Source organism: Varanus komodoensis, unplaced genomic scaffold, assembly GCF_004798865.1.
Source record: "Varanus komodoensis strain SLA01 unplaced genomic scaffold, ASM479886v1 scaffold12, whole genome shotgun sequence".
NCBI classification, from domain to species: domain Eukaryota; kingdom Metazoa; phylum Chordata; class Lepidosauria; order Squamata; family Varanidae; genus Varanus; species Varanus komodoensis.
This window is the reverse complement of record NW_025335349.1, coordinates 13,939,244-13,962,689: the sequence shown is the minus strand read 5'-3', so window position 1 is coordinate 13,962,689 and position 23,446 is coordinate 13,939,244. Positions and strand designations below refer to the sequence as shown.

Below are 23,446 nucleotides of genomic sequence, written 5' to 3'. Positions count from 1 at the left end.
TACAACCCCCCACCCCAACTGAAGTTCATTGGAGGGCTAGTAGAAAGCTGTACTATTGGAAGGACGATGGTGCCTTTGCACACCCCATCCTGTCTAGACCTTCACACCAGTTTGGTAATTCCTCTGCCATATCTTTGCTGGTATATCCAGGCAACTCCATTGACAAATCTTTCATGTCAGCAAGGCACTCCAAATTTCAACAGCACAGCAAGGCTTCTGCTGTATCCTACAAAGACCCTCAGCAAGTATTATCTAAGAACATGGTCCAGCCCTAGTAGAAATGTGTCCTGAGTCTCAGTAATGAATGTGTCTAATACAAGCAGCTCAAAATGTTACAACCACTGACAGTTTATGCTACATCCATGAAGTGAACCACTAATACTTACTTTAGCTCTGGCATTATCTGGCTCAATCCGTAATACTTCCTTCCAATCTTCTGCAGCTGCTTTGAAATTCTGCAGATTGTTATATACAGTGGCACGGCGCATAAGAGCTACAGATTAAGAAGGATATGTTAATTTTTCCATACTATTCTAAATGGTTCAATAAATCTTCACTGAAGTGCATATTCAATCAAGTGAAGAATCTATAATAATTCCGTATTAATTATATAAAAAGCCTAGATACATTGCAAAATGTCTATATAATACACTTTTTAAAAGGCTAGGGCATGATCCTATATCCTCTGCCCCCATTACACATAGACCTCCAGACACAGAGGCTTATAAACACTGTTAAATCAGGTAATTTTGCGGAGCAACACACGTCAAAAGGAGGTACTTGCCCTCCAGATTTCCTCAAAAGGTTTGGGCTCTTTTGCTGTGGTTTAACATGCACAGCCAGAGAGAACAAGAGAGAAGAGAGAATACACAACACTTGTAAGGAAAGTTTATTCATCAGAGAAATGTAGAACAGGCTTTATAAGCTTTTAAGACGATGTTGTCAGATAGCAAATATTCCTATTGCAACCCAATCTTACACCATATTTTTTTAAAGAGATGAAGACCGTCCTGCCTAACATCAAGAACTGGGAGAGGTATCTAACTTTACTTTATTTTCCCTTTTTCTTTACTTGGTCTGAAATGCCAGAAAATGGTGTGCTCAAGAAATATGAGAATTTCCCTCCTTGCTCTTCTTTTTACTGCATGGGAAGAGATCCCACCTGCTAGGACTGCAGGAAGCTGCTCTGGGTAACCAAGGCTACATTTCCTCCTCCTGATTAACAGAAGGGAGCCCTTGCTGCCCACAGTGATTCCCTCTCAGCACTACCACTTCCGAGCTGTAAAAGTTTTTCCTTGCACACTGAAGAAATATGTGAAAATGCCCTTGGTACGAGTATTAACTATACTTTATAATATGTTTTATGTGTTCTTGTATGCTATTGTTTTAAGCTTTGTCTTGTAAGCCACTTGATTAGTAAGTGGTATAAAATGTAATATGTAATAAATAGTTAAATAATACTAAGCAATCTCCTGTGAACAACTCATTTCCCATGATAGTGGGAACATGGAAATAAAATTTGGGATATTGGTGTTAAATGGACATTATTGAAGGTTGAAGAGGGTAGGTTGCTAAAATAGATGACAATCAATACATTATTTATACTGAAGTGGTTTATGCTGCGTACATTCCATTGATTTGTAAAGTCTACCTTTCTTTTCCTTTCATTTTTTCCTTCCTTTCATTTTTACCTTTTATGTTTCCAGGGTCTAAGTTTAAAACAGTTTCACAATCCTGAAGAGCAGCGTGCCAGTTCTGAAGTCTTATTTCTGCTTGAGCTTTGTTATTGTATGAAGCAACAGTGGGGAATGCAGATATGCTCCTGAAAAAGACTACAGGCATTAGGCAGACTGAAATTAATAACACTGACACTTCAATAAAGAGGTTTGTGATGCCTTAAAGGATAACAAGTGTATTGTTACATAAGCTTTCATTGGCCAGATTATATTTTGTCAGATGTTTGAAGGATCTCTCCCTCCCTCCCTCCCTCCCTCCCTCCCTCTCTCAATCTCTCTCTCTCTGGGATGGGCCTACCATTTTGAAAATCAACTTCTCTGTTAGTTCAACAACAACTCAGCAAAAAAAAAAAAAAAGTGACTAAAGTAATACATTAAAAATAATCAACCAGCATTAACTCACCGAACATAATAGGCAATTGCTTCTTTATAATCTCCTGTGACAAATGCTTCATTGCCTTTTTCTCTTTCACGATTAGCAATAAAGTTCTTTTCTTTTGTAGTCATACCTTGAAAATATTTATCACCATCATTATTGTTGCTGTTGATTATTATGATTATTATTTTCATGTTTATACCACCCAGTAGCCAAAGCTCTTTGGGTGGTTTATAACAGTTCCTAGAACAGGACCATGGTACAATAAAACTATAATATTGTTTCAAAATTTAATTTTTTGACAACTGAAAGAATATTGACTATAGAATAAACCTGATTGAAACAGCTGATCTTAGTGTCCCCATCAAATCATTTAGTTATAGCTAGAAATGGGTCTGCATAGAGAACAGCATTAACCCGATGATGAAACAATGACAGAGTTAGCACCAGGTGGGTCTTGGTGGGGGAAGCATATCAGTCAGTGGGGGGCAATCACTGAGGAAGCCTTCTCCTTTGGAGGTGACACTCAGAAGATGGCCTCAGTTGTTGATCATGGTGTCTAGATAGATTTCAGTTGGGAGAGATGTTCCATTGAGTATTGTGGTCCCGAGCCATGTGAGGCTTTATAGTTTAAAACCAGCACCTAGAATTAGGTTCAGAAACATACAAGCTGCCAGTGCAGGTGGGCCAGCATTGGTCTTCTATGTTCAAACCTTTGAGTCTTGGTTATTAATCTGGCTGCTACATTTTGCACAAACTCCAATTGCTGAACAATCTTCAACAGCAGTCTGCATACAGTACATTGTGGTAATTTAACTGAGATTAACGGAGCATAATTTACTAGATCAGATAGGGGTATAGCTGGGCCACCAGCCAAAGCTGGTTGAAGGCATTCCATGGCACTGAAGCCTATCTGAGCATTTAGTGGTGGTGGTGGTGGTGGTGAAAAGTATACAGTGGCACCAGGCACATCTTTCTGGGGAACAAGCTCCATCAACAGGGTGCCATGACTGAAAAGACCCTAATTCTTATACTTCATTCAGGGTTGCTAACTGTGCTATTTCAATATGAATTGGTAAGATAGTAAAATAGTGAGAAATTGTTTCTGAAAAAGGATAATTAGTGAATTTAAAATATGCACACCTAAATATATACAAATACATTCATAATTGTATAGGGCTATCAATTATTATTACTGAAAATAGGGCAATATCCAATGGGCTGCTTATGCTCCCATTGATTCTCTTCTGCCCTGCAGATTCTCATTTTTATCCTGTGAGTCCTGCTGCTTGCAATTTAGCACGTCCTAGAATGAGGATGGTTTCTAGAGCGGAATAGCTTGCTTATGTGAGCTCCATTGACCTGCCCTTTCCAAAAACAAGTGTTTCCACTCATTTGAGGTTGCTCTGGAAGAGCTAAATTTTTATTGTAGAAGTGGTGGAAGGCAGCTTGCACAACAGAATCAATGGAGCCCAATAGAATCAGTGGGGATGTACGCACTGTGTTGGATGCTGCCTAGGAAGTTGCTTTGTGGGGAATATCCAATTGCATTGACACAATTGGTGTAGTGCTATCATAAGCAATCATTAGCATAATTTTCCATAATTTTCCTGGGAAAACCTGTCATGCCATCTTATGCAATTAACACTTTAGCTGAGGTCATTTATACTAGAATTACTTCAGCTTTGTAAGTACATAGGCCCTGTTGGAAACTCTTCTGCGTGTATATCAGAATTCTTATTACACAATGAAAAGCAGCAACAGAAATAATCAGTACTGTACTGAATGACTACTTGCCTGTTGTATCTATCTCCATTTTTGGTAGATTTGTGTTAGTATGACAGCTGGTTTTAGGTTTGTTTTCTTCATTTCCATCAATTTTGGAACATTCTTTTTCCACATCAAAACTAAATTCAAAATCATTACATATATAAAACATACACACACATATACTATAATGCAGATTGACGAAAGGATTGAATTGCGTAAGATGAATCGTTCACCATAACCCCACACTGCCAGCCAATTTAGACTTCACCTGCTCACAATAACAGGCAGCTATCTCTCCCAGTTCTGATATCAGAAATTTTCTTTCAACTATGCCAAGCAATAAATGTGGACCTTAAGGCCACTTCTTATGAGGTTATCTCTTGGTAGCAAAAAGCATGCCCAAAACATTTTAAATGAGGAACAGTTGTTGTTATCCCTGCTGCTGCTGCTGCTGCTGCTACTGCTACATTGCATTTATGCCCTACTTTTCTTTCCCTTGCAAGGTTCTGTCAACAACAGTGAATACAGGTATACTGGGAGTATACAATCACAAAAACATTTACAATTTGTTCTGACATACAGGAAATACATGCAGCGGTAGACAGCCCCCAAAGGGACTATGAAGGGACTGAGTCTGTGCAGGATATTTTTATAACTTATTAGTTATATACATATTTTGGAGAAGGGTGGACGAATTATAGTTTGCTAGAGACACATGAGAGGGTTAGGATTAGGGTCACTTATTTTGTCCTGACTGTATTCAAAGAGGCGTACAAACTTTTCCTCCTCTCCATGTTATCCTCACAACAACCCTGCGAGTTAGGTAAAGCTGAGAATCTGTGTCTGGTCCAGAATCACCAGGTGAATTCCATGGTTGAGGGTAGAGTAGAACTGGGATCTCTTGAGTACCAGTCCAATGCTCTCAACCACTGCAAGCAGCCTGCAGTACAACCAGACATGCGTATGGCACAGAACAATGTTCTAAAACCCTCTGATTTCTGCATGTTTATTTCTACTAAATATGCAGAGCACACCAATACAGAACTTCTTAGAATACTCATTCTATTAATTTTGTGCTGCACTTAACTAGCAACTAGAACACTGCACAGACTGTTAAATTTAAAGTACTTAGTATATTTATTTATACTTCTAAATTGAAAAGCTTTATTAATACTATCATTGGACTCTCAAACTTACTAGATTCATTGAACTCAGTAGGACTTAAATTAGTCATGACTCTTGACTTAAACTTGAACTTTAAGTAAATATTAACATAAAGATAGAATTTCCTTCTTAAAAACTTACATGGCTATTTAATGCATAGATAAATAATTGAATTAGATCATTAATACAAAGAATCTGACATACTTATCCCACTCTCGGTAAGCTCTTGGCACATTTTTCTTCTTTACATGTTTGTTCCTTGGAGTTTTACTCTGCAATGAAGAATCAGAATCAGACAACAGTGAAGGCAAAATTAATTAATTATGTAAATAGAAGACTGGTTGAAGAATTTAATTAAAACTGAAATTCTATTATACTCAGTACAATTAATGAAATGTAAAAGGGAGCTCTTTAAAAAGTCACTGAAGGAAGGAAGGAAGGAAGGAAGAATATGGTGACAGGCAATAAATTCTAAGTCAAAGAAAGCATCTGAATTGAGTAACCCTGTATTTTGAGCATTCTACTACACAAGGCAAACAGTATGACCCATGTATTTGAATATGGATTATGTCAAATTTGTGGACACTAGGGGTGTAAAGCAAAACAGAGATTTGGATGGGTTGCTAAATCATTTCCCTTAAAAAAGTCCTTCTTCCATTGTTCTTTTCCCAGAAGGTTTATTATCTGCTAAAAAAAAATGGCAAGAATATGGTTGTGACCTAAGCAGCAGGAATCCAAGGAGTACTTAAAACCCCTGGGTAAATATTAAGGTCTTCACCTGGTGCTGAAAAGAGCATAAAGAAGTTTCCAGTGAGTTTCTCTAGGGTGCCTCTTCTATAGCAGAGCTTCCACCACAGCAGAGTTTTTTTTCTAAGTGGCTTACCTTGTCTGGCAGGGGATATATAGAGCAGAGCTTCCAAACAGGGTCAGGGTTCAGGTAAGTATATATGGGAAAGGGTGACCTTTCAGGAGCCTAAGCCATTACAACTTAATAGGTTAAAATCAGGACTTCAATTAGGCCTAGAAATGGAATAGGGCCTAGGGCAGCTGGTAGGGCACTGACAGAATATTATGAAAATACCCAGTCCAAGTTAACCTTGCATGTACAATACATGCTATAGTATTGCTCCCAAAGTGCAGATACCTGTGACCAGGTAAGGATACATCACCGGCCAATGCCGAGAAAAAGGAATTTGAGCCACACAAGCTATCCGAGGCTCTAATAACAATGCTGGAGTCCCAGTTTGGTCATCCTGTACATTACTGCATCCAAGCCCTAATTAAGAATGCCCAAAGCCACACTTGCATCTGATGGAAAACAGGGAGGGAGCTAAGCGTCATCTGAGTGCTGATGACACCTTAAGCCAGTTCTCTGGATGAACTTCTCCCAGTGGCTGCAGGTGGATGTAAACAGCATGGCAAAAAATAAATCTTTGTCAAACTCCAAATCACAACTGCTAAAGAGTTCTGTAGAATGATGCTCAAGCAATTCCTCCACACCCAATTCAGAGGTCCTATCCAGAAGAATGTGTTGTTATGTGCCATCAAGTCATTTCCAATTTTCATCTTATGGATGAAAGACCTGCAAAATGACTTGGCATCCAGAAAAATACGATGGATGGCTGTACTGAAAGCCTCTGGGAGGTCCTGGAAAATTAACCAGGTCCCCATCACTCTCCTGCCAAAAGTCTTTCCACAGGGCACCCAGGGTTGTTCTGTCCCAAGCCCAGCCTGTCATTGAATAGATCTGGTAAATCAGTTCTGGGTCCAAATTAAGTTTCTTCAGAAGTTGACAAATTGTTTCCTCTTGATTTGTTCAAATATGACACATCTGATGGGTTCACTGAGTTCAGTTTACAATTACAGTTCTATTCTTCCCAATTTAGCACCAATTACAACTGAAGTCAGGCTTACTCATGAATACAAGTATACAATGCTATGAAGAAAAGCACTGTAAACATAAACTATGGATAAAAAGTAATTAGACAGGGTAAATTCACATTGAAATGAAAGTACACACCTGACCAGTGGAATAACTGCTATCTGAACTACGGACTGGTGGCAAATTTTCCACATTTTCCTTGAATACATCAGTTGTAGCATACTGCATTTTGTATTCATCTTCTTTCATTTCCATAACCCAGCTCTAAAATATGCAGATAAGATCATCACCATATCTCAAATATGTAACCTTAACGTCCCTGTTAAAGATGATTGTTTAAAAAGTATTAATGATCCTCCCCTTCCACCCCCCCCCCGCCACAAATACTGCAGAATACATGTTGAATCCAAAAGGCAAAACAGCCCTATATTTGAATAGCAAACTCTCATTCTATTTTACAACAGTTTTTGAAACTCCTCCAGTTTTTTGACATGCAAGGAGCAGGGAGGGCTGCTGGTCAAAAAATCCAGGTCCAGAACCTCTTGATTCTACAGTACATGTCATTTCATTATATCCTCACCACAAGTCTTTGCAATATTCTGTGTATTTTAGCACTGTCTTTAATCTGTTTTATTCCTATATATTAAGCAAATATTGTATATATATTTTAAATCCACAAGCTTTTAAAAATACATTTTAACATTATTTAATATAAGCTACCTTGAAGGAATATAAAGTCTAACAAGCAAACAGTTCTCCTACATAACTATGGGATAAAAGCTACAAATTAAATGTACTATGATTTTTTTCTTATTATTTTTATACAGCAGTATAAATTAGGAAGGCTAGTGTGTTGAGAGAGAGGTTCCCTCTCACTGAAACCCCATTTTCATCTCCTTCCCCAAGATGAGGTATGCTGCCTGTGAGTGATTTTAATGGAAGAGCATTAGAGAAAAATATTTAAATAACTCTCTCCTCTTGTTTTCTGCTTCAAATTGCAACCTCAGCATCATACTGTGTTTTTAAATGAAAAAGAAGGACACTACATGCAACATTCAGTTACACTGTCTCCCATCCCTTTTATTTCAATGACATACTAGCATTTTTAAAATTGTTATTTAATGGTCCAAATGATGATGTAGCGCAAGCTCTGCAAGTGCATTGCAGCTGCAAGGAACTTCAAGGTAAATTGAAATGCAATAACCAATTGTAAGCATTTGTGTCAATGAAAATAAGATTTGAGAAACGCATTATTCAGAAAGCACACAAGTCAAGATGTACTGAAGAAACGTTTATGAGAATTATATTAAAAGGAAGAAAAATTACTACAAGTTAGACTACTTATGAAGGGAATCTCCATCTGCTGAAAGACGCAAGTACAGCAGAAAACTCTCTAAACAAGTGCAAAGTGTACAGGTGGGGGAAAAGAAGATTCAGCAAGACATAGATGGGGCCCTAAATAACTATTTAACACCACAGAATGAAACTATACAATACCTTCACTTCATTATTTATTTTTTCCCATTCCTCAGCAGTAAAATCAGAAACTGTGGCTGTAGTTTTCTCTCTTCTCAGAGCTCTGCTATTTGGAGCCAAAGTTTCAATGCGTTTTTCACAAAATAATACAAGATCAGGATAAAAGCCCTCCTCACCAGACCTTCAAACAAACAGATGACCTTAGTATGTAGCATTCCCTATACATTTATACATATCAGTATTTCTAATTTTATAGCCGAAATAGTAATACTGGCACACCTTCTTAATTTTCTCCTCCTCATTTTTTTAATCTACTGAATCAAAAATATAAATTTAGTCCTGTAACTATGCATAATGGAAAGATACAATAAACTTCATTGCACTTTCAACATACAAATACCCCCTATGGAATTTCCACTGCAAATCATTACCATAAATCAATCAATGCTTAAAAATATATTGCGCTCTTTTCATGTCTTTTAAGCTCCATCTCCTTTCAGTTCCTTCATTCCACAGGAAAAAAGACACAGAGAGCCCAGAGGACAAAATCCAGTGATCCCCCACCTCCGCTGCATGCAAGTCTTGAAACTTGGAAGCTTATGTGCATCTGATGCACAAAATGAGGTGCAGCAGGAATCATCATGTATTTTCTCTAGACAGGCATTTTCCACCATCGAGATTAAGCACTGTGAAGGGGGAAGGAAAAAGGCTGGGGTGGTGAAAGGAATAAGTGTAAGCCACTTGGCCTGGCCCACTCCCTCTCCCCACCGCAGCCCCCAGCACATCCTCTCCAAGGCCCAGCTGTGACTTCAAGTTCTTTCTGCACTGGCTGTGAGGGCGGCCAGCGCAAGGGGCTCAGCCTTCAAGTCCCAACTCCAGGGTTCTAGGACCTTAGAGCTGTGGCTCCGAATAATGCTATGCCCCCCACACAGCATCAAAAGGTCATAGGATTTCTCCTTAAACCTGCTTAATAAATATATTACCTTACACGTTTTTCATTTTAGAATCCAGACATTTTCAAATGCACATTTTCTACAACCTATGTTATCATTATATTTAAAAAACAAGGCTACACATTTTTGCATTAGCTTTAACTGAAATTGTCATCACTTACATCAGTTCAAACCATCTACAAAATAAGTGATATTGTTAGCTTCCAGACCAAGATCACCAAGGATTACCATTGTCAATACTATATTAAAACAGTTAAAATTATCAAAGAAATATCATTTAAATGTTTACCTTAATATCTTGAGAATCTTTTCCAAATATTTAACATCGGTACATGTTTCAATGAATTTATAGTCCAGATGTTCAATAGGAATGTGATATGTTTTTGTTGTGCCTTGGCTCCACAAAAATGACTCTTGCTCAGTGCTCATAGCTAGAAATATACAAGATGGACTTTTCACTATTTTTTCCCAGTGTTATTGAGGGATAGATTGAAATTGTTCAAGCTTTTTCATTCATGTGCATACCAAACTCTGATTTTTAAAATTAATTTTAACTACTTCTGTACCATGACACTCCAGGATTTCAAAGCCATTTACATAAAGTACATACAGTAAATCTAAAAATAGCATACAATAATAAATACTTTAAAATTGCAATCACAGCACCAAAGCAGAGCAGAGTCATGACTGATGACTAGTCAGGAAAAGTCTGGGAAAACAAACACATTTTCAAGAGGTATCTGAAGCTTACCACAATTTCCACCTTTTAATCTGCTCATAGGGCAGTGATCATGGACAGGATGGGTGCCACTGCCAAGAAGACCTATTTGCATGCTATTACCTGACAGTTGCTCATGGAATGACGTAATAAGGACACCTTAAAACATCTCAGGAGTTTAATTGATGTACACAGAAATTTGATTGGGAGAGGGTGTCACATTCTTCATTACTATCCTGTCTTGAAGGATGATCAAGGTCAGTGTTAAAGAATCCATGAAATGCAAAATAACATATGTTGGGTTGCACAGATCAGGTGTCTTGTCCACATCCTCAGTTTTCATAAAAACTGAAATGGAATCCACCACTGGGCACCTTCACAGCTAGTATATCAAAAGTGGCATTCAAATTAGCATGCAGGTAAGCAATTTTATTCTGAAAGCGACAAACTGATCACAGTGAACATCCAAAAGCTCAACGTGCCACAATTTACCCCAGCCCAGGAAGTTCTGCATTTTTTTAACCTGAATTTGCTTCTGATTTGGTAGACTCCAGTATAGTTGTGGGAAGTTAGCAGCCATGCTCATCTCTGTCCAACTTCTCAGCTAATTATAGGTGAAGAAAGAGTAGGATTGGAAAGAGTGAAACATTTTATCAAAAGTAGCTGCAACCAAATGTGGCCTTATTATTTGAGAAGGCTTTAAGGAATCAAGCACGAGGGGGAGATGGCTGTTTAAGGATGTGTTTCTGTTTATAAAATCAACTCAAAAGGACAGAGCAAAAACACATTACCCACATGCACAAGTGATGACAAACCATGCTGGGAATGGCACAAGCATGGCTTGTACCTATGTGTGAAGTCGGCATCTATGGTGAAACATGGAATGTTTGGTTTCCATGAAACCATGTAGAAAAGCAAGAGTTTGTTGCGAGGTTTCCACACTTCACCATGGGTTATTGTTATGTGTGACCCAAGTTACAGTGTTTCCATGTGGTTTCCACATTTCTGCCAGCAGGTTTGCTGGCAAGAGCAGCTGCAGCAAATGCCCCAGCCCCCATTTTTCACTGCCTTGTTCCGCGTAGCAACTGCTGAGGCAGCTACAGCAACACTGCGATTGCCTCTCCACTCCACTTTTCTCCTCTGTCCACACACGGCCTTCCCAATGCCCAGCTGCAGCTCTGGACTATCAACAGCAGCAGGGTTTCGTGTCATACCATCTCCAGCAGCAGTGACTGTGGAGGCAGCCACTCTTAACAGTCCTGTCTGGTCATGGCACTTTTCTGGAGCGGTGCTTTGAAATGTCTCTATGTTTGTTCTACTTGGGGATCCTGCGCTCTCCTCTTGTGAAGAGGAGCACACAAGAGCATGTATATCATCGTCAGGGCAATTGCCCTGAGAAGCCCAAGTCTCCAGCTCTCTATTCCACCTTCCCAGCTGCTCCTATCTTGTCCCTGACATTTCTGGAGGCTGTCAACAAGCACTACTGCCCCCCGCCCCCACCCCAGCTGTGGAACAAATACATTACTGGAAGCCAGTTGGAAAACTTTCCTAGGCAGATACCCACATGTGCACCTTCTGGAAACATTTTTCTAGCAGCTCTCATTCCCTCAGTCCATGGCATGGCCTACCCACACAGATACCCTCTGGTGCCTGGGTACACGGGGAGGCAGCTGCTAGCAGCACGTGTCAGTCCTGCACATGGAGAGGATGGACACATGTGCAGCAAGAAAGAGTGGAGAGCTGGATGTGTGTGTACATGGATGGGTTGCTTACATGTTGCCACAGAGTGTGGCAACAGTGGGGAGCGTTCCTGCACTGCTCCCCTAGAGCACCAGTGCTACCCTAGTGAGGATGGAGTTGCTTTGCAGAGCTGCAGAAAACAAAACAGAAAAAGGCAGCTGGCTGAGGTCAGGCCCAGGGGAGAGTATGAGACCGGCAGACTACACAGACAGGAGTGGTGCACAGCGGAATTGGTTATGAGCCAAGAGGGCTGGTGGGACATGTGCTGCCATCTGAAGGGAAGATGGAGAAGCATGGAAACCATGTGTATGTGCGAACCTAGGACACCATGCTGGGACACCAAGTGAGATACCATAACTGTAGCACAATAACTGTGTGGCACTGCTTATCGTTACATGTGAAAATAACCAATGCTTGTTTCTGGGTTATATTCAGTTATCAGAACAGATTTTACTGAGTTTAGAAACCATGCCTATGTTTATAAATTGATAAATAAACAAACAAAGAAGGAAGCTTTGCCCATGTCATTATCTTTTATTGCCTAAAACTCTTCCTCATCTGCAATTGTTTTTCTTTGCTAAATACTTTCTGCTAGGTCTCTTCATCCCATAACATGAAAGCTCCCAGCAGGCAACTAGGAATAGGTGACACTGAAGAATTCAGTCTGCTTGTGGATCCAAGAACTGAAAGCAGAGCAAGTGGCAGGGGGTTGCAGCTTCTGCTTTTAAAGTTAGCAATGATTTGATTTTTCCTGAAAGGTAGGGTAATTTTATACAATACAGTCACTGTGTGTGTGTGTGGGGGGGGGGGGGAAGAGAGAGAGAGAGAGAGAACCATGTAAAATACAGCTGCATTTGTGTAGATGGAAGCCACATTTTATGTAATTTATTTATGCAACTTGCAAGTGCTAGTTTGTTTTATTTAACCTTTGTGTCAAGGTTTTAAAAAACTGTACCTTCAGAGTGTTGACTACCTCCTGTACATCTAGTAGTGGCAATGGCAATTCAATCCAATTCAATTTCATGTTGAAACAGAACAAAATATGGAAAAGTCAAAGTGTGTAGAGGACGGGGCAATCTTTTTGCAGAGCACTGCAAATGCTGTGACTTCTGAAGTGTGGCCTATGTCACCTGATTTATTTAGCTTAGATGTTGATAAAGTGTAAGAACATGATATATCGTCTCCTACTGCTTTTCATTGCTGAGGTTTAAACAAATATGGAATGGTTCTTTTGCTTAATTTCAGTGAGCGTTTTGTTTTAAATGTCATCCTGGCTCTAAGCCCCTGGAGAATTAGAATTTTTAAAATGCTTACTTACTCTTTGGCTATCTAATTATGAACACTAACATATACACTGACAAATAGTGGAGCATAACTGAAGGGCTGCATGTTCTGGTCACTCTCTGTATCTCATCACTTCCAGCACTCTCCTCTGGTTGGGAGTTTCTTGCTAATTACCTCTTTCCATTGACAGCCCTAAGAAGAGTGGAGCTCTCCACTCACGGGACAAATGCATATGCCTAATGGCACACAGTGGACATCTGGATCTGGCTTTTCATTGTTAACCGCTAATGTGTAGGCACATATTAAGAAAATATCTGTTATGAAAAACTGTAGAAACTTCTGAAATAACAAATATGAACATTGTTGTATTTCTAATTAATTTCCCTTTAATTAATTTCCCTTTATACAGATGTATTTTTAATTTCAGCTGCAATAAAAATGATAAACATCTTCATTTTTCTTCACTTATAATTACATTGGGGCCTACTGATTCCCATAATAGGTCTTTGTATGTAAGCATTCAATTTTGTAACAAACCCAGCATTTTGTAACACATTTTGCTTTAACAGATACAATTTTGTTAAAGAGGAAAGCTATTTTTCTAAAGAATCATCCCAGTGTCGCTTTTAAAGGAATAGCAGCAACACTTTCAACATTAGCAACTGTTGCTATGTACACTGCCTAGAGATAAACAGAGCTATCAGGAGACACTGGGGTAGAGATCAGGCCCTGCCTTTACATAGCTTCACAGACTCAGGACCGCTGGCCTCCCTTTCTTTCTTCAGTGTGTGCTACACAACATCCAAAATAATAGACGTCCACACGGCTCCAACTTCAGCCTGAGTGCCTCAAAGCAATCTCCATACTTTGTTCATTTAACCCAGAGACCCCTGAAAATGTCCCCTCCTAGCCTGAATGCATTCACATCCTTTGCTTCTGTTTTCCGTGTTCATCTTCATTTCCTCCTACAGATATGTGTAATATAGCTAGGGGTGTGTGTATATGCGTGTGCATAAGTATAGTCTACTCCCAAATTAATATACTGCTGATATTGTTGTACTTAAGACTTGGGAGAGCTGGATTCAAATCATCATGACGCTTGCTGGGGGACTTAAGTAACTGCAACCTGTCCTACTTCATACAGTTGCTGGGAGGATAAAAAAGGAAGTAGGGCAGAAGAGGGACACGCTCTGCCCTGAATTCTACAAGGAAAAGTTGGATAAACAAATTGCCATAAGAATATAAAATATACCACCAGCCAAGCACCAAGAGAAAATTGGTATAAGATGTATTTGCAGTGGTATATCGTTCCAAAAGATACACAGAAAATGGATAAGAATTATTGTGAAAAATGTTGGAAATGTAAGGAAATAGATGGGACTTTTTACCATGGGTGGTGGACATGTATGTTTCCAATTTTTAAAATTTTTATCGCATGTGGAAATGCAGAAAATTCTCAAAATTAATTTCCCCACGAATGCTAAGAATATGTAACTAGGTATTATACCAGAGATTCTTCCAAAGACTATGCTAGAGTTAAATATATGATAATAGTGGCAAGAGTTACAATGGCAACAAAATAGAAAGCAGAAGTTTGTCCAACTACTAAAGACTGGAAAATAAGCTAGCTGAATACGCAGAAATGGGAAAATCAACTCATTATATAAATAGAAGACTGCCAGAGAATGTAACGAGTAGGGTCCCTTTTTCAAACTTCAGTGGGATACCGTTTTGTTCTGGAGATCAAAATCAAGGGCTCTACCTTGAGACAGTGCTGCCAAGCGCCATAACAGTACTATGAGGGCGCGATCCTACGTTTGGGTGGCGGGGCGTGGGGGGAGCGCCCAACAACTATCAGCATTTTCCAACCAGCACAGAAGTTGCAGGTCTACTTTTTTCCAGGCTAAACATGCCCCCGACGACTTTAGGTGGCAATATACGAAACTAAGCTTGGAAGCGGGCGCGGGGGTGGAGCGCACAAGTCCCCAAATGCATTCCTTGCTCAGGGAATTTACTCTTTACTCCAGACGCTCACCACAAAGCCTCCATTCCTGGTTCTTCTCATCCCCAGCCCTCTCCCCCATGGCCACAGCATCCCTGCAACAGACGAGTGGGGGGGGGGGGGCACACACCTGCTTTCTTCCTAGGTGGAGGTATCGCCACCGCTCTGCCCCTTTTTACAGGAGACGAAGCATCACGCGCTTGGCCCCCTCACCGCCCGAAGCGCGTTTAAGCGGCCACCGGCGAAGACGCGCATAAACAGCAAGATCTTTACGGAGCGCTGGCAGCGGCTGCTAGGAGCCCCTTTCGGACCCCGAGCGCATGCGCGGAGGGCAGTCCCTCCCTCCCCACGCCTCCGAGGCCGTTGAGAACGAGCGCCGCGGTCGCCAGGACGACACGGCCTCGCCGCCGCCGCCGCCGCCGCCGCCGCGGAAGGAAGCGGCATCTGGAGCTGCAGGATGCGGACAGAGCCGGAGCTCCCCCTCCCCATCCATACTTTAAAATGTTATAAAGCGTATTACCTTGCAGAAGTCGGTTTTATTTAACTTGTGTTTTTTTTTTTTAATCCCGCCTCTAGCTTGAGAAGGAAGAGAACCGATTAGCAAAGAAAACTGCAAATAAACTGAAAGCAGCTAAAGCCAAGAGCATCATCAGCACATTCGGAATAAAAAGCCTGACCCTAGTACTCGCTAGTAAACTCAAAGGCAAACAAATGAAAACTATATGAAAATAGGAGGGAAAGAGAAGGCGATCACGACTTCCCATCTATCTGCTTGCTGAAAGCTGAAGAGCTCATGGATGTAGGGCAGTGTAAACTGGCAGAGGAGAGTGAGCAGGACAGAGTGCCACTCCGGCACGTCTGGACAGCACTAAAAAGGGGAAGGCTACCCTGGAGCTTCTCAGCTCTTGCATGCTTGGGACAGCGGCAGGCAAGGCACGCTGGGGCAAGTTCTTGAGTTCCCTAAGCGCCACAGGACACAGAAGGGCAATGCGAAAATTTTATAAAAACACTCCACACTTTTGAGCTATATCCAATAAAGGAGATGCAAAATAAGGAAGCAAACCATGGGAAGAATTGGGCCATTATGTTATTTTTGGGGAAAGTTATGTTATTTTTAGGACTGGGAATTTCTCTTCTAGAAATATTAGTTATAGCACCTGCAATGCTGTTTAACCTTGTCAGTGATTTACATATTGTGAACAGGTTTTATATTTTGGTTGTGAAAGTTCCAATTTTTAAGCAGAGGAGAAAATATATTTACATTTCTAGCTTGCCTTTCATCTCCAAAGCTCAAAGCAACTTCTATACCTTCCCACACACATCAAAACTGCATATCCAGTGTCCTTCAGTGAGCTTCAAGGCTGAATAAGGACTTCATTTCCCTAGTCAAAATCTGATACAGTATCCGTGCCGGCTCTCCAGTAAACTCTCCCTCCACCCCAAACCACCAGAGAATTAGGAAACATGTAACAAATTTAGCTTTACTAGAAGTAGCCTTCTTAATTAAACACACTGCACAAATACATTAGAAATTTTTTAAAACATCTGCTCAAAATTTTACTGGAAAAATGTCAGCAAAGTACTGGAGTACAACTTTATTGCAATGACTGAATAAATTACACTATTAGAATGGGAAAAAAAACGTATTTTCCCATAACGAAAGACAACATATGAAGAATTTACAATAAACTGAAGTAAACTAGATGCATATTCTGGTTCCTTCACCGGGCATCAAATACAACCACTATAATAAGAGTTAAAGAAAACAGTTCAAAAAAATGAGGAAAAATGCATAATTAATATAGTTAATTATGTTATAATTATGTATATATTCGACATATTTTAACAACAAACCACAGAGTCAGCAGGTATAGCACTGCATATAAAACCAGACTAGCACAGGGCTAATTAAGCCCTCTTTTCTTCCCAGCTTGCCCCATAGTATAAAGCCAATGGAAGACTTATCTATTGCCCTGCTCCAAAGGAGACCCAGCTCCCAGTTAAGGAGTGGGAGGGAAGGACAAAGAGTTGAGCCCTATATTGATCTTCTCTAATAGGAATCCTGCTGTTGCATCTGCAGAAGAATGACTCTGGCCTATATATTTTGCAGAAATGCACAGGAAGCAAAATATGCATGAATGCACATCATCTTATAAACAGTCTCTACTTTGATTTGCAACTTTCACGTCTCCCTCTGTAGTTAGAAGCTCATCTTGCATTTTAATGCTACTGGATGGAATGGTATTTACTTATCCATGAATGTATTTTAGTGCAATTTTAAGCCTTATCTCCTCAGAAATCCCACTGAATGTAGTGGGGGCTAATTCCCAAGCAAGTGAGCAAAGCAGTGCAAATCTGGGATCAAACTATGTCTCACCAATTGCAAGAGTTACACATGCTGAACATTTCTCTATATCAAATCCAGTATATACACACCAGTGTAATGCATAGAACACAACCATTTTATAACACTATAATTAATTTGCCTCATATGAACAAATTTTGTAGTCGATCCTAAACACCAATTAATACGTTCAACTTACAATATGAATAAACTGTTCAGTTTTTGTATTTGTGGCAGTAAAAGGGGAGCATCTGAACGTTTTTCTCTGCTGGAAGCTTTGTTTAGTAAATTATAGGCATGAACTAGCATATAAGCATGGATGAAACTGTAAACAGTTGCACCAGAATAAAATCACCTAATGGCACTACAAGCACACTAACACTGTAATCTTGTACATGCCTGTTAAGAAATAAATCTCACTAAGTTTAATGGAACTTACTCCCAGGTAAGTATGCATAGGAATACAGCCTAGTAGAATATTAAAGCACAGGAGGCTAGAACCAACATGTAAAATTCAAACAAAAAAGAGGCCCATGTAGAAGGATACATCTTTTAGTTCTCTTTTTGTACATGATTCTGTAACCACACTCTCTGCATCTGATAGGATCCCTTGCTTTTATTTCATTCTCTGTGTGACATTCTGGAAGGAAGAAATATAAAGGAAAATGAGAAGACAGAATAAAGTCATGGCAAAATAAAGAACAGTCATATAAGACTATGACTGTAACATTAAACATAATATATGTTTTTAATGGAGTGAACTGAGTTTGGCTGATTGTCTAATTCCTCTAGTCAAGCAATAGTACAATTTACTAAAACAATAGTACAATTTTACAGGCACTAGAGAGCATCTAGTCATAGAGTTTTGAGATTCCCTGCCATGAGGTTGAAAATTAGCGTTAACCTTATAGTTGAGGATTTGTGTTCATATCCACCTTCCCCATCACAGTTTAGAAGAAAGTGCATCAGCTGCAAGAACAACCTCAAAGAATAACTTCTGGGGGCATTCCAGGGGGTGGCAAGGAGACAGGCATCAACAAGATGCCTATATCCTGGCAGCACCTTAGCTTCCTTTGTCAAAGCACCATATTTAGACAGCTAAAATCACCATATTTAGACTGAAATCAGCAGTTTAAATGCTTTGCAAGGTATCAAAAGTATGGAGGCAACATTTACCTCTGCACTCCTCCTGTCCTCTCTAGGATGCCTGGAATCCTCCCAGTTAAATTGTGCCCAAATCTTTTCCTTATATTTTAACAATCCAGTTTCATTGCTCTTGGAATGGAATCCAAGCTCACCATGTACTTGTTTAATATTTTCATCCCACACTCTTTTACTGTATTACTGATACTATAAACAGCTTACATTTATAAAATGAAATGGTTACACTAACAACCACAAACTCAAAACAAAATACAACACAAAATTGGCTCCACTGGAGCACATGCTAGCAGTGCAAATGTGAGAGGGAGTAAGCAAAGTGGTGTTCATGAGCAGCAATCTTTACTGCTGCTCAACAGTTAGAATAATGGGAAAATCTTACTGGCAGCTGAGACAGTTTTCAAACAAAGTAAAAGTCATTTACTGCCAGTTCCATTTCCCATGTATAATCCCAGATCACATGTGGAACTCAACTACATTTTTAGGAAATGGAGATAGCATGCACCGAGTAAAAGGAGAAAAATAGGAAAAGGGAACTATTGCCACTTCTGTCTACTAAACTGTTGTGGGGGCAAAGTAGGGAATAGAGAGACCAGTAGTAAACCATCTGGGAGATTCAGAAAAACCAAGAGGGAGGATAGGATGAGTGGTGGATCATTGCTGGGCCTGAGGAGCCAAGTGGAAACAAGCTGTGGGAGTGGACAAGGTTGTATACTTATGTCTAAATGAATGGTGGAGCAAGTATATGAGAAAGGGAGACAAAGGATTTAGGGTGATTTTGCAGCAATCTCAGAAAAGGGTAACTGTAGTTCTGTGTATGCCTGAAGTCAGAAAAAGGGAAGAGGTGTATATGCATAAGTGTATACACAACATGGGGTGTTTACTTGTATGTCAATGGGAATGGATGGAAATATGGGTGCATATGTGTGTGAGAGAGAAATTCTAAGGGTGATAAGCTAGGGTGAGAGAGAAAAAGAGGAAGAAGTGGGGGAGGAGGAAAGAAACAGACTTTTAGCATTTATGAAATAGATTTCTGTCAATGCTGAAAAGTGTGGGTTCAAAAGAGGCACTTAGTGTCTTGGGGTTCAGGCATACCTCTGCTTTGTACCCAGCCTTTTAGGCAGGTTACTTCTCCATTGTGACTAGGCATGCCCTCCAAGGCAGCCATTTTGTGATGGTGTCTGGGACAGTTTCTCAAATTACCAAATGAGTCCCAAAAGGTTACCTACACTCAGGGTAGTCTTTGATGTTCTTTCCCACATGGCAAGTGGCACTATATTCATGAGGGTGCAGAAAGTACTAGAAATGGAAACGCAGGAGATACCTAGTGCTCCCTTTTTCTTTTCTCCCCTGCTCTTTCCTACATGGAAGTTGATGGGATTTGGCCTTGTTGTGGGGAGAGGAGAACCCAGCTGAAGCAGGAACAGGCACTTGTTATCGTCATCATCTGTCTTCTTCAGTCTTAAACTCAGATAATTCTAAGGGTTTTTTTAAATTCCAAGATGCATTGTGAATGTGAATAGAATTCCTACTTTATAATCACTCTACAATGATAAACTCAACAAGACTTACATAATTCACCCCTATTAAGGGACACGCGTTGCACTTACTTCCACAGATGTATATCATAGGTTGCTGCTTTGGTGGGGGTGCATCATTCTGAGTGTCCATATTCTGCCAGTAAAAGAAAGCTGGAACGTTTACATCTTAAACATAGATGATCCCTTCACTGATTTATTAAGAGTATTTTAGTATATGAAGAAACCATCACAGAAAGAGGAACGTTTACTCTGCCGCAGCACGTGATTCGGTGGAAAGTTAACATAAATTGACTTTCCAATGCAAGCTCAAAAGAATTCCGAAAGGAAGGAGCTGACGCTTTAAGGAAGATGCAACACAGCAGTTCCCATCCCCTCACTCAATCCTCCGGGGTTCATCTATAAAGTTTCACACCGGAAGGAGAGAGAAAAATATAAAACGTGCTGCAGATTTTGAGGAAACGTGATGCATGCAAATCCCTGTCCGAAAACAAGTTAATTAGGAAGAAGGTATAAAGTAAGTCCAAGAACTTACCAGCTCGTGTCTCCCATGCACAATCCTACGGCGCGGACGAGTGACGTAATCAAAAGCCTACCAGCGCTCCATTCAAGCTCCACCTCACTACTTCCGCAATGTGAGAAAAGGCTCACTGCATAGGAGGGTAAACGTATTTGCTTCCTGTCGCTACATTAAACGGAGAGGTTGTAATTAAGCACTGCTCTTTCCTAAACATTCTAACTACTGAATAATTATTAGCTTGGAGAAAATAAGAACATTTACTTTCAGTGAACAAAGAAATCATAAAATAATGTAGAAGCCACTAGTATTTTGTTCAGCAAATGTTTGTTCAAATATTTACTTCACCATTTTCCGATATTATTTCACAAACATTTTATTTTTCCTTAGGCTCTGCTGGTTTAGAAGAGATAAAAACAACATAAAGGTTTGACTAAAAGCAAGCAAGCAAATAGAATTAATCTGGGAAGGCATCACAGAAGAGATACATCTTAACTCCCTTTTGAAGACTGCCATTCAGGATATCTGACATCTATCAGACTATTCCATGGTTTTAGCATTTTCCCCATGTTTACATTTTGTTGTAACAGATATCTCACTCAAAATTATTTCCAGAGGGTTAGCTATATTTAATCTATTGCAGCATAAAGTAGCGTGTTTTTGGTGTGCAAAGCCTTTGTTCTCAATAAGTTAAGAATTTTGAAAATCAGTACACTATGCCATCAAACCTATATAATATGGTTCCAAAGCAAGACAGTATTGTGCGAGCCAAAACGTTTACTGACTGTCTTCAAGTTTCAGAACAGAAGGCACTGAAAGTCATTTATTTCATTTTTAACTTTTGTTCTCACAAATGTCACCAAGTTGAAAACCAATAATCTGTAATTCATTAAAAACTACACAAACTACATCAACAAAAATGCTAAACTACATCAATTAAAGTATCAAAACAAAGGAAATAAGCAGTTAAAATTTACAGCAAAGTTTTCAAAAACAGGCTATAATCCTATACATACTTGCTTATCTATAAGCCTAATTAAATTCAAGGGAGCCTGCCTCAGACAACAGTCATCTGAATAAGACCAAAAAAGGCCTATGTAGACCAAAATTGCCATTTCCACAGTAGCCCCTTAGAAGGCTATATGAAGGCCACATGCATGAATACAGTAGAATGAGGCTCCAGGATCTAACTTATACTGAGAGGCCTATTGCCTCTGATACTCAAAGTAGTACATAGCCATTGTCTCTAGTACCTGTGAATATTATTATTATAACATTTCTATGCCGCCCCTTGCCGAAGCCTCGGGGCGGCTTACAACACAATAAAATACATTGAAATACAATAGAACATAATAAATTACCATTAAATACAAAAATACAAAAAATACACTGAGTTACGAACATAGTAATATAAAATTATCAGTATAAAATAAGTAAATAAATAATATAGGAGGAGAAAAGAGAAGGAAGAAGAAAGTTGCCCTGGCCAGATCATATATTTTAACAATTAAAATATGTTTAAATAAAAAGGTCTTTACCTGGCGCCGAAAAACCAGTAACGACGGTGCCAGGCGGACCTCTTTGGGGAGTGAATTCCATAGGTTGGGCGCCACCGCAGAGAAAGCCCTCCTCCGAGTACTTACTCTCCTAATTTCTTTCATGGAGGGTTCCCGGAGAAGGGACTCTCCCGTAGATCTCAAAGGGCGGTCGGGCATATATGGACGTAAGCGCTCATTCAGGTAGCCAGGACCCAAGCCGTTTAGGGCTTTATAGGTCATAATCAACACCTTGAATTGGGCCCGGGCTTCAATGGGAAGCCAGTGAAGCTGACGGAGGACTGGAGTCATGTGAGCATAACGCCCCGTCCCCGTCAGCAACCTGGCAGCTCTATTTTGCACCAATTGAAGTGTTTGGACCGTCTTCAGGGGAAGCCCCACGTAAAGCGCATTACAGAAGTCTAGGCGGGAAGTCACCAGCGCGTGTGTCACTGTCGCCAGGCAGTCGTACTCCAGGTAGGGGCGCAGCTGATTAATCAGCCGAAGCTGAAGGAAGGCGCTCCTCGCCACCGCTGTCACCTGAGCTTCCAAAGAAAGCTCTGGGTCGAATGAAAGTGTTCTGAAATATCCTGTCCTTGACTGCCCTGTTTAGCTCTTGTAAGGCTGTGTCTTCCTTTTTGGAACTGAGTCATTCTGTATTTATTTCTTATTTATTAAAACATTTCTATGCTGCCCCTTGCCGAAGCCTTGGGGCGGCTTACAACACAATAAAATACAATAAAATACAAAAATAATATAAAATTAACAATATAAAATAAATAACAATATAAAAGAAGTCGCCCTGGCCGGATAAATAAGCAAATATTGTTAACAATTAAAATGATGTTTAAATAAAAAGGTCTTCACCTGGCGCCGAAAAACAACGACGGCACCAGGCAGACCTCTCTGGGGAGTGCATTCCATAGATTGGGCGCCACTGCAGAGAAAGCCCTCCTCCGAGTACTTACCCTCCTAATATCCTTCACAGAGGGTTCCCGGAGAAGGGCCTCTCCTGCAGATCTCAAGGGGCGGCCGGGCATATATGGATGTAAGCGCTCCTTCGGGTAACCAGTACCCAAGCCGTTTAGGGCTTTATAGGTCATTTATATAGTTTTCCTGTTCTTTTGCCTTCAACTTCCCTAGCAATAGGACAATGGGATTGCTTGAATAAATAATAGATTAGTTGCTATTAAGACTGTGATGCTGTACACAATTACCGGAGAATTAACTCAGTTGAACATAGTGAGGCT

At 40.0% G+C, this 23,446-nt stretch overlaps 3 protein-coding genes across 7 annotated transcripts in view; 1 reads left to right on the top strand and 2 right to left on the bottom strand.

The window, feature by feature from the left end:
• Nucleotides 1–13,505, top strand: part of RNF19A (ring finger protein 19A, RBR E3 ubiquitin protein ligase) — a 166,154-nt gene extending 152,649 nt beyond the window's left edge. The window contains exons 13-17 of one of the 3 annotated variants that reach the window (XR_006413859.1): nt 1,090–1,329; nt 1,707–1,884; nt 10,139–10,332; nt 12,411–12,573; nt 13,290–13,505. The gene's annotated coding sequence lies outside the window, so the exon portion shown is untranslated. Of the gene's footprint in view, nt 1–1,089; nt 1,330–1,706; nt 1,905–10,138; nt 10,333–12,410; nt 12,574–13,289 lie in introns of those variants that run through there. The other 2 variants (XR_006413861.1, XR_006413860.1) reach the window with 2 other exon arrangements.
• Nucleotides 1–15,419, bottom strand: part of SPAG1 (sperm associated antigen 1) — a 47,311-nt gene extending 31,892 nt beyond the window's left edge. Inside the window, exons 1-9 of one of the 3 annotated variants that reach the window (XM_044421706.1) lie at nt 15,232–15,419; nt 9,647–9,788; nt 8,426–8,585; nt 7,067–7,192; nt 5,251–5,318; nt 3,910–4,019; nt 2,140–2,245; nt 1,692–1,822; nt 387–493 (exon numbers count right to left, since the gene is read on the bottom strand). In XM_044421706.1, the coding sequence (XP_044277641.1) occupies nt 387–493; nt 1,692–1,822; nt 2,140–2,245; nt 3,910–4,019; nt 5,251–5,318; nt 7,067–7,192; nt 8,426–8,585; nt 9,647–9,786 (948 nt within the window). In that variant the 5' untranslated portion in view covers nt 9,787–9,788; nt 15,232–15,419. The other 2 variants (XM_044421705.1, XM_044421707.1) reach the window with 2 other exon arrangements.
• A 1,262-nt stretch (nt 15,420–16,681) lies between these two features.
• Nucleotides 16,682–20,753, bottom strand: POLR2K (RNA polymerase II, I and III subunit K). Its single transcript, XM_044421727.1, has 4 exons — nt 20,680–20,753; nt 20,217–20,280; nt 17,993–18,085; nt 16,682–16,845 (listed from the first exon to the last, which is right to left on the bottom strand). Exons 2-4 carry the CDS (start codon nt 20,275–20,277, stop codon nt 16,823–16,825), a joined length of 177 nt encoding a protein of 58 aa, XP_044277662.1. The 5' UTR covers nt 20,278–20,280; nt 20,680–20,753; the 3' UTR covers nt 16,682–16,822.
• Between the last annotated feature and the right edge of the window lie 2,693 nt (nt 20,754–23,446).

What these genes read in the sequence shown, in the direction of transcription:
- POLR2K (XM_044421727.1), bottom strand. Translation starts at nt 20,277, where the DNA reads ATGGACACTCAGAATGATGCACCCCCACCAAAGCAGCAACCTATGATA. An exon ending in TATGATATACATCTGTGGAA is followed by an intron (nt 18,086 to 20,216) that starts GTAAGTGCAACG and finishes TCTTCCTTCCAG; the next exon opens with AATGTCACACAGAGAATGAA. An exon ending in CAAAAAGAGAACTAAAAGAT is followed by an intron (nt 16,846 to 17,992) that starts GTATCCTTCTAC and finishes CTCTTATTATAG; the next exon opens with TGGTTGTATTTGATGCCCGG.